Source organism: Pagrus major, chromosome 10, assembly GCF_040436345.1.
Source record: "Pagrus major chromosome 10, Pma_NU_1.0".
NCBI lineage: Eukaryota > Metazoa > Chordata > Actinopteri > Spariformes > Sparidae > Pagrus > Pagrus major.
In genome coordinates, this window is record NC_133224.1 from 21,609,730 (window position 1) to 21,620,270 (window position 10,541).

Here is a 10,541-nt window from a genome sequence, read left to right on the forward strand (position 1 = left end):
TGGTGTTCAAGCATGGATATAACAAGGAAAAGTCTAATACAGTTTTGGAAAGCTGCTCAGTGGTGCATTAAGCCAAAAAAGTTAGACTCTTCTGTTTAAATTTCCCTGAGTCTTCTGCAGACCAAGCGGCTAACTTCCTGTTTGGGCCCCTGCTAATATGAATGGGATTAAAATGATTGAATTGTGCGTCTCTTCTAGACTTTCAAAATGTTACTGGACTGAATGGCTCAAATTATGACAGTCAAACAAGTAATTTCACAGGGGTTGTGATGCTCAAAACAGCTTATCCACCATTTTACGGCTGCTAAAGCCAGGCGCTGCTCCTGGGGGCTTGCATTGTAGGGATTAAGTTGTGAGAAGACTTCTAAGTCTAGAAGCCACCCAGGCTAACAATTTAGCAAGCAAGCCAGTGGCTAACGAAAAGCAAAGGTGCAAAAAAAATAATGCTTTTGGGAATATCAACATTTTCAGACATATTATAAAATGACAAAGAAAGACTCTACACGACTACGAACTCCCATGGCCTCCAACATTTCTGAGAATGTCAGCTGACACGTGACAACTTGTAAACACCACAAGAAGGGCACGACGCCATTTGAAGGCAGCAAGTTTTCTCTCCTTTTAACTGACTTTAAAAATCTCTTAAACCAAAGTTAAAAACTGACTAGTAGAGACGAGGACGTAGACTGAACTACGTCAAAGTGCTGATGATAGAACAAGTTAATCGATGTATCTGATCACAGCACTCTAAAAAATGTCTTCAATGACACAAGTGTAGATTTTTTATCAGACCCTGAGAAACACAAACTATGAAAACTCAACTTTGAGTAAATATAAAAATATTTATTTAAGAAAATGAAACTATATGGAATAAGGTGGTTGAGTCTGTCTGAAAATGAAGCTGCGATGTGTTGAAAAGATTTTTACAACATGACAGTGTGAACACATTCTGCATCTAAATACGTACATGCATGCACTTTACTATGCACTTTCATTTAATTATTTCATACATATATGTTGATTTTGATATCTGGGTTGACGTGACATTATTCCACCACATATCAACGACATGTATCTCTCTTCAATAAACGCCTTTGAAACCCACTTTTGCCTTTTGTAAAGCTGACTTCATCCTTCAAGAACATACATAACTTTTCATGATAAATGTGTAACTGGAGCAATGTTGAATTCTTTAGTGTAAAAAAGTTTTTTTAAAATGTGTCCACATTGTACATAAAGAAATAAAACCTTGTGTAGATGGTTGTGCTGCCTGTCAGGAGTCTCTCTGACAAGCCCAGGGTCCATAAGCCTCACAGTTGGCAGCGAAGAGACTCCCTCCTCCCCTCAGGTCTGCACAGTCCCTGTGATCAGCATCCCACTCCACTGTCAGCCTTCAACACACACATTCACAGGTGATAAGGGATGACATCAGCATTTTAATCTGAATAAGATTAATTTGTGTTAACATATTTAAATAAGTGATGATTGACGTATGAATAGATGTAAATGGATACAATAGTTTACATCATTTTTTTTTATCAAAGTTGTATGAATGTGTATGTCAGTGTATATATGTATATGTATGTATAAATGTACAATATCGTTGTAATAAACACCCACAAAATAAAGCGTTTTATAACATATTTTTATGCTTTTTTTGTTGTATTTTGTTCATTAAAATCATCTTCTTTTTTAAAATATTGCTCTTTTTATATTGTGTCGTCCTTCCTAACAAAAGGGAATGTCATGCCGATTTTGCTGTGTTATTGTTTTGCACAGCAGTACAATGACAATAACGTATCTCACATCTTGAAAGTAAATAACCATCAACAAATACAACTATTGTTTCACAAATATTTAATATTCACAAACGAATGTCTCCTGAGCTATAATGGGGTACATAAATATGTATGTAAATATAATAACTATCTTCATAAGACAATAGATTCGTAAATACATGTACTAAACAAATGTAGAACAAATTGGGATGTTAGTTCACCTGTCTTTCTTTGAGGACAGTGTCAAAGATCCACAAATAAATAAAGAGCATTACCAGGCAATGATAAATCATATTAGTCTTCAACATTGCTCTTATTGAGTCCTGCATTTGAAACTTGTTTGTCCTGTAAACTGCGTGTGTCTGCTGATCTGGACTTACGGCATGTAGTGCTGGATGTCCGTCCCGTCCCACCACAGCCACTGACCCTCCTGCTCGGTGTCCGTCAGTCCCACCCACAGGAAGGGAAACTGAGGGAACTTCCTCATCACACCTTGGATAAATTCCTGAGGAGGAAGCAACAGGTGGAGGCCTTCATTCGGTGTTTAGTTTTTGTCATATGAATATCATGTGAATTGTTTTAGTTGTGACAAACATGTACTTTTCTTATTCCCTGTCTAATCCTGACTCATTTCACTGGTGTAAAGTAGAGCTTGTTACCATCTCTGCAGTGTCTCTGATCACAGCCAGGCTGCTGTTGTGTTTCAGGCAGAAGTCGGCACTCTCATTCCACCGACGATTTTCCTGCAGCCCCACCGAAAAGAAGTAGCAGTGACCCCTCCACCACAGCCAGCCGTCTGGACACAGTCTGCACCTGGAGTCTGCACACGGCAGGAGAGGAACATTTAGAGATGTCACATTTGCAGGATGTCAGATGTCAGTTTCACAGTAGAAAACGTAGCTGTACCCTGAGTGACAGCTTGAAGCATCAGGTTCAGGTCGTGATGCTCTTTTTGGCACTGCTGCAGACGCTCCGTCAGCTTCTTTTCTGAAGTTTTGGAGGTCTGATCCACTCCTGGTGCTGCTGTCCATGTGACAGATGACACGTTATTATTTACAAGACGACAGACAGGAGGGAGGGAGTTTTTCCACGAACAAAATATATGATCAACTCATTAAATATGATGCTTTGTTATAGATTATAAGCCCCACGTGCACTCAGGTGTTTTCAGTTATGTTGCTGATTAGACCTGCTCAGGTTGAAGTTGCGAAAAGCTATTAACATTATAAGAAGGATAACGTTGTAAACTTCCCAGCAACGTGCCAAAATGTAACATAACATTAATGTGAGTGACAACTGAACGGTGCTCTGTGGAGTTTTTGAGCAATGTTACACATACATGCAGGCAGACAGCAGGATATACATTTCTGCCAATAAATACACTCTATTCCACTGATCTACAGGTAGTGGTAGAGCGTCAAGGAAACACATTAATGCTCAAGCAAAGGCAGGGAAGAAGAAGACAGCCAAGAAGTAAACACTGATGTCAACAATGCAAGTTTCAAAAAAACGGTTTGTTTTGCGATGGTTTAATGAGGAAGGAAATGCATTTTCACGTTCGTTAGACCTCAAAGATTCAAACAATGTGTTTAAGGAGAAATTGCCGAATGTAAACTGAAACTTTGTTTACAAGAAAACTCCACAGGGGACCTTTAAATGCTGACACCAAACCGAAACAATGTCCTTAAAATGAAGTTTTTGGGGGTTTTTTTTTACAATTTGTTTTTGTTCAGGATGCAGTAAAGGTTTAAGTAAACTTATAAAATGCATTATTCTATATTAAAACTCACCATGTAATACCAAACACAAAGAAAGTCCAAGGACCAGGATTGCTGTCACCATAACGACAGCCACACCAGCTGTGAGCCGACAGGTTTGACAGGATCCTGCACCAGTTGTGGGAAAAGAAAAGTCTGGGAATCATTTTCAGCTTTATTGTTACCTCTTATCCATCTTTATCTTGGATGACCCGCTTACATCTAACCTTTTGACCTCACAGTCATCAAGATAAAACTGTGACGCTAAAAAAATGGAAACATAAACTTGGACCTTGCTTTGCTTGTTGTTGTTCAGCCTGTAAATGAAACATCAGTCAGTCTATTTGGGGTGAAACACAAAAATACAGATAAGTTTAAAAGTTTAAGAATGTTATGCTGTGATGCACGTATACAGATAAGACTTAACATGAACATGGTTGTTGTTTTTAAGTAAAAATATTGAGAAAATATCATCTTTTTCAAGCTCTATAAATAAAAGCACACTTTATTTAGACCAGTTTACAACTAACCTGCAGGTGTTTCCCTCTCAGCATCATCCTCCTGGTTTCTCATTTCCATGCAGCTGTTTGATGCTCTTCGTCCTGACACTTCACATGCTCCTTCGCTCATATTAAACCCCTTAAATGAAATGTGACCGCTCAGCCCCTTCCTTATATCATAGCCATCCTCTTCGACGAGGGAGCCCAAAAATAAAGTTTAATAGAGGAAGTTGGCAGGGCGTTCAGAGTACTAACAGCTTACATATACAGGATGTGAATGCAGTAAGTGTTTATTTAAAGCTGCTACAGTAACCAGCAATTAGCGGTTAATGTTACTCTGCTGATACGCTCCTCCCTAATTGTTTTGAGCATGAACACACAAAGGGGAGCAATCTTTACATATTGCACCTTTAAACAAACATTGTTATTTGTGTAGAAGTATTATATATATAGTATATATTCTATTCAACTGTAAAGAAGGTCGCTGTGGTGTATCGTCACAAGGAAAACTCGATCATTTTCACATTTTGTTTTGTTTTTATTTAGTTTCATCATCAGACACATATCTGGAAGGCAATTGACAAAATAAATAAAAAGTTAAACATGAAAAACCAAAATGCATACGGTATCCTTTTACTTTCTTTCTTGTATTTTCGATTTAGCGAGCCAAATTTTCATTTACAATCTCATAACTTTCTCTTAGTTTCTCATAATTTTATTTCTTTTTTTCTTGCCATACGTGGCAAACAAAATCAAGGAAAAACATTATACAAAATTCATTAAAGCAAAGAGTAAGCAGCACAGATTTAAAATATATTCTAGTGTTATTATATTGTAGGTTTACATGAGTCACTTTACATTATAAGAATTCATCACTCAATTTAAAATCACAAAACACTAAAGTAAAATCTCCCGTGACTAAATATAACAAACAGTGAGTCGACATTTGATTTCATACAGAAAATAACCTTCACTAATACCAGTTAAATATTCAAAATAAAAGCACATGATGTTTCTGGTGTTGCTTAGTTTTCAGTTTACAGCTTCTCAAGTGACCAGAAAACATCCCCACTCCCCACACTCCCCAACTTGTTCTCGAAATGTGCTCGCAACTGCAACAAAACACATGAAAATAAAGAAAGATGTTAGTAGACATAAAGTTTTAAAAACATGAAACACAAACCACTCAAAATAATAAATGCACATGTCCCTTTAATTGTTGTCTATTTTAGCAGATGAGAGACTATTTCATACAATTAAAACAACACATTTTGCTGAAGTTTACCCTCCAAACCCTGTTTGTTTTTGTGCATTACCTGACGAAACACACTTTCCCTCGTGGTGTTCTTATCACAGAGGAGAACTTCTGCTGAAGAGCACAACATAGACAGGCTGATTTCCCTTTTCTCCGCCACTGAGGAAAAAAACAGAAACTGTGTTAAGAGGAAGCCAGAACGAGGAAGCGTGCACTCATTCATGCTGTAAAAATTTACATGTGGAGGAACATACTGTCCGCTGTTGTCTGTTTTGTTAACTCAGTTACCAGTGATACGCACACAGTATCTGCACTTCCTTTTATTTATTTGAACACTGCGAATCTAATATTGTACACATCAATGCTGACCATTTTCTCATAGAGTCAAACTCTATTTTAATCCCATGTACAATGTGATGAACAGCTTGTTCACAGTCATAACAGTCAAAGAATGATGTAGAAATAATACGGACGTACAGTTATTTACTAACTACATTAATTTATTAACTTGTCATGACTCCTGCTGCACGATTCATGGTTGTTACTTGTAGTTTATAGCTGCAGAATGTCTCCCGAAGCAATGCAAGAAAAGTATCCAAGACCTTTGCAAACAAAACTTAACATCTTTAATATTCAGCAGAACGTCTGAACATCTGCTTACACGGATTGTTTTTTGATATATGCATCATTTATTATGTATTTATACAAGATCACTTATGCAGTTTTTGTGGAATATTTTGCTGCAAGACTCCACCTGTTTTTCTCCTGTTTCTTCCTGTTTCTCATTATTAATTACAAAGACTTTTGACTTAGAATGGTCATAATCATTCATTTCTTTCTGAGGCCTTTGTGAACACTGGAGGAAGCGAACAAAGACAGAGATATTTGGTGTGTATATGTCAGCTAATAAGTAACAAGTACTGAAATGTCAATCACATGTTTGAGGTCGCATTGAAACTGTTTTCTTATTTTCGGATTAAATGTTTCACTCAGTACAAATATCTTGGTCACATTCTTACATGACAAAGTCTCAAGGATCTCAGAGAAGTTTGCATTGTGTGTTTCTGCTCAACAAGAAACATAAGATGAATATCAACGTCCGCCGTGCTACTGTCATTATATTGTTTAGGAGCAGGTGCTCTTTTAAAAAAGAGCTGTAATGCTTTATTAAAGTAGGCTCCAAACTGCTAGATTTAAGAATTTCCTGCCTCATTGCAACTTTTTCAGTGAAAAGTCACCAAATTCTTGTTTGTTTATTGTTTGTCTTCTGGGTTTGATTTTCTCCAAGAACACAGCTTGTAAATGCTTTTGAACAGCAGCCTCTCAAACCCGACATGTCCACCCTATTGGTGCATTCCTATTGGTGAATGCACCAACAGGACTTTTCCCAAGAGTGTTTTAAGTCTTAGTCTATTTTCAGCAAACTGAAACTGACGGCTTGCTGACAGTAAAAAAAATAAAAAATTACTGGTCAGAAAGTCTCACCTGTACAATGATTCAGCTTTTCTGGGGAACTTGACAACTGACCCACCACTGTCCGCACCTCAAACTCGTACCTGGTCCCTGACCTTAAGCCATGAAACGTGTGTTGGGTTTTAGTCACATTGGCAGAAAAGGAGTGGCTCCAGAAGCTGGAGCTGAGTCTGACAGCGTACATGACTTTTGATGCGTTGATGGGGGCGACCCATTCGAAGGTGATTTGTGTTTTATTAGTGGAGATGACTTTGGCATCTGTAGGCGGCCCCGGCACTGAGAAAAAAGGGAAGAGAGAGAAAATGAGGCAGTGATTTATGAGATAAACTTGCAGTCGAGTGAATTTCATAAATGTTTAGTTTTGATCGGGGACTATGGAAGAGTATTTTTCAGCAACAGCCATTCAGTGTATTTACATTCTGTGCAACAAGGGACCAAAGTGACTCACAGGTGAAAGTTGACTTTTCCACTGGTGGGCCTTCGAGCTTATCTTTAGCGATGCGGACGATCACTGTGTAATTGGCTGCATTCTTCAGTCCAGTAAAGAGCACCACAGCTCTATTTGTCTCGAGTGTTTTTACATTTTCACCATCCAGCTGGAGCGTTAGTTTGAAAGATGAAAAGGCACCCTCCGGGAACTTCCAGGTGGCATTGAGGGTGTCTTTCGTTGGGACCAAAATCAGGTTTGAAACTGGTCCAGGAGCTATGTGGGAAACACAAAGTCAGATTAATAACAATTAACACAGCAGGACAGGAGTTTTTGGTCTGTTTCTGTAAATCATAAAAAACATTAGTCCGGAGTTACTAGTGTAGCCGACGGTAGTAACGCTGTCTCCCTCCAGACCGTCATTGGCCCGTGCTGTCACAATGAGGGTTATGCTGGAGCCCACCGGCAGGTCTGTGACCTTCACTTCTGTTTGAATCTCCGTCTCATTAAAAACTAAGCTGTTAGGTTTAAAGAGAAAGAAAGAAAGTTATTTGACTTATAGTGCTGCAGCCAGAGACAACTAGACAGTGGTGTTTCACTCAAAGACTGTGGGTGGCGCCAAATTGCGCAAAATGACGATTTCTACATAATGTTGCTTTATATAATTAAATAAATTCTGGACTTTCTATCTGCAAATACATACTTGTTACTGCTGTTCATTGCCACCACCCTGAAATCTTTGTAGAGTCCTTTGGATGGTCGGTTCCACTTAAGCTTCAGTGAGGTGTTGCTATTGTCAGACACCGTCAGGTTGGAAACAATTCCGGGTTCTGAAAGAGAAAATAGACAGGAAATATGAAACAGACACGACATCACTCAGTTTACTGACAATGACCCCCATTAAAATGTCACAGCTGTCAGACGTGGCTCGAATTTGCCTCCATTGAATTTCACATTATGTGTGAAAGAAATTACCAGCTATGAACCAAAGCTTTTGATGTGCTCTCACTGGAGTCAAGTGTACTTCCTGTTAAATTTCGCTACCAAATCTAAAGGCGCAATATGTAAGGACTGGCCGCTTGTCGAACTCATACTCCGAATCAACAGGGGGCAGCATATCACTAGAATAACCGCTAACTGCTGCCAACTGTGGCTGCAATTAGCTAGTTGGCTCAGTTAGCCGTGCAGCTAGCGGTTCAATTAGCATTCAGTAGATATCTTTGCAATACATAGACATTAAAGCTCTTATTTCTTCACATTATGTTGATCATTTTGGTTTTCAGTTTGGATGTTTTCAACTAAAAGTCTTACGTATTGCACCTTTAAGCTAAAAATTGTATGAAATTGAAGAAGTCTGTAGAGAAGAGAGCACAAGGCGCCACACACAGTTCGCATTAGTCCCAACAGGCATTTTGATCCTTTGATTTGTGTAAAGTTCAGTGTGATATAAACTCACTGGTGTATGCTGTGATGTTGGATTCTTCACTCCACGTGGAAATATCGTTGACTCCTGACAGGACGGTGAACGTGTAACGGCTTCCAGGTGTCAGTTCGCTGACCTTGCTGACCACACTGCCTTTTGTGACATTTACAGGCTTCCGATCTTTAACCTTAATGAGATAGAAATCCACACTTCCAGCTGGTTTGCTCCAGCTCAGGGTAACAGAGCTTACTGTCTGGTTGGTGGCTTTGAGGTTTTCGACTTTGTTTGGTACTAAAATAAAGGACAGACAAGAAATTTAGGCAGAAAAAAACACCACAGTACCAAAGAAAGGAGTAGATGTAAAGAAAACAGCAGTTCCATTAATTGAAGCTAACAAGTGTCAATGAATCTTATTAACAGTATTATCTCAATGCAGTCAGATGTTACAGAACAAGGCCAACTCACTGGTGTAGAAGACAACCTTCTGCGGGTTGAGGTCTCTCTGACATTTAACAGGAAACACCTGGACTGAGTAGCTGGTGCCGGCTGTCAGGCTGTCAAGATTCGAGGTCAAGCCAGTCTGATTTTGCTTCAGATCTCTGTCGCCTTTGACCTCTAAGCGGTAATGGCTGATGTTACCGGGTCCGGGTTGCCATGTGAGGATGGAGCTCTGGTTAGTCACATTGCTCACGGTGACTTGGCTGATGAAACGATCTGGAAATGAGATGAAGATTTTTCAGAAACTTTGTGCAAGTGTTGGCTCAATGTATTTTGGCCCTTTTTTGTTGTGTCAAACTCTCGAGAGCTGCCATGTGTTTTATTCTGATGTTTTGGAGGGTTTTTTCGGCAGGTATCGGACTTGGAATGGAAGTTTAGTTTAATTCGCCATAATCTGTGTGGAGTTTGTATCTCGATGTGTCGAAGATAAAATATGCCCTATAAATGAATGAACAAATTAAAGGGGGAAAAAAACTCACTGTGTATAGTTGTATTGGTTGTTTTGTTTTTTTGGTATTTACTGTTCATGGAAACATACATTAAACTTGGGGACATTATGATGGATAGAGTGTATTGTTTGTGTGCAGTGCTGAGAGGAAACAACAAAGAGTTTTACCTTCATAACAAATAAAAGGCAGATTCTCCAAGCAGTTCCTTTCTACCCAGGCCCCAAAGCTGAGCATGGCCACACAAGAGTCTTTAACATTGTGCTCATCAGCGTCGTTTGAGACGTTTGTGGACCGCATTGGTGATCGCACACACTCTGCTGCTACCGGTGGCAGGCCTCCCGTCGTGGAGGTAGATCCCTGTCCACCAGAACTTGACATGCTAAAACCCGTGGCGTCATTTGTGCTTCCTGTCAGTCCACTTAAAGTCGTCACATCTGCGAGGGAGGTTGTTTTTTCTGGGCAGGTACAGGAGCAGCTGCAGCAGACTTCTTTTTGGGAGGGGGCTTTCAACACGGGCCAACCAGGGTACCAGTTCTGGAAGGCGAGGGGATCCCCGTTGGCCCAGCGGGACCAGAACATAGTGGAGTTGCTGGTGGGGTAGAGGTTCTTGCGGAGGCCTACCCAGTAGTCAGAGGTGAGATTCAGAGCGATGATTTGGGTGTTTTCAGAAGTCAGTGTCACCAGGTCTTTGAAACAGACCTGACAGGGTGTGAAAGGCCACACAGTCAAACTTCAACAGTCGTGAATCAACTCAGTGGTCATTATGGGGTTTGTGGAGCAAACATATCGGTACACCTGTCAGTCTTTAATGACCATCAACCGTTCTATTTCAGCAAAATTGTTAATAAATAAACAGCCTTTTTGGTACATATAACTGAGTTTCATGTTGTACCTGGCAGTGATTCCTGGCCTCCTCCCAGGTGAGACTTCTCGCCTGAGGGAAGTAGTCTCGCTCTGCAGCACTGAACATCAACATCAGGG

General features: G+C 39.8%; 2 protein-coding genes across 2 annotated transcripts; both read right to left on the reverse strand.

Moving 5' to 3' along the window:
* Positions 1-884: 884 nt before the first annotated feature.
* Positions 885-3,624, reverse strand: LOC141003959 (CD209 antigen-like protein C). Its single transcript, XM_073475455.1, has 5 exons — positions 3,569-3,624; positions 2,685-2,801; positions 2,438-2,598; positions 2,159-2,283; positions 885-1,391 (listed from the first exon to the last, which is right to left on the reverse strand). Exons 1-5 carry the CDS (start codon positions 3,618-3,620, stop codon positions 1,274-1,276), a joined length of 573 nt encoding a protein of 190 aa, XP_073331556.1. The 5' UTR covers positions 3,621-3,624; the 3' UTR covers positions 885-1,273.
* A 990-nt stretch (positions 3,625-4,614) lies between these two features.
* Positions 4,615-10,536, reverse strand: LOC141003385 (receptor-type tyrosine-protein phosphatase eta). Its single transcript, XM_073474709.1, has 10 exons — positions 10,453-10,536; positions 9,728-10,259; positions 9,079-9,327; positions 8,647-8,904; positions 7,894-8,020; positions 7,569-7,708; positions 7,212-7,466; positions 6,776-7,039; positions 5,352-5,449; positions 4,615-5,147 (listed from the first exon to the last, which is right to left on the reverse strand). Exons 1-10 carry the CDS (start codon positions 10,534-10,536, stop codon positions 5,073-5,075), a joined length of 2,082 nt encoding a protein of 693 aa, XP_073330810.1. The 3' UTR covers positions 4,615-5,072.
* Between the last annotated feature and the right edge of the window lie 5 nt (positions 10,537-10,541).

What these genes read in the sequence shown, in the direction of transcription:
- LOC141003959 (XM_073475455.1), bottom strand. Translation starts at nt 3,620, where the DNA reads ATGGTGACAGCAATCCTGGTCCTTGGACTTTCTTTGTGTTTGGTATTA. An exon ending in GCTTCAAGCTGTCACTCAGG is followed by an intron (nt 2,599 to 2,684) that starts GTACAGCTACGT and finishes TGCCGTGTGCAG; the next exon opens with ACTCCAGGTGCAGACTGTGT. An exon ending in TCAGAGACACTGCAGAGATG is followed by an intron (nt 2,284 to 2,437) that starts GTAACAAGCTCT and finishes CTTCCTCCTCAG; the next exon opens with GAATTTATCCAAGGTGTGAT.
- LOC141003385 (XM_073474709.1), bottom strand. Translation starts at nt 10,536, where the DNA reads ATGTTGATGTTCAGTGCTGCAGAGCGAGACTACTTCCCTCAGGCGAGA. An exon ending in GGAAAAGTCAACTTTCACCT is followed by an intron (nt 7,040 to 7,211) that starts GTGAGTCACTTT and finishes CTTTTTTCTCAG; the next exon opens with TGCCGGGGCCGCCTACAGAT. An exon ending in GGGAAAGTGTGTTTCGTCAG is followed by an intron (nt 5,148 to 5,351) that starts GTAATGCACAAA and finishes GTTTTGTTGCAG; the next exon opens with TTGCGAGCACATTTCGAGAA.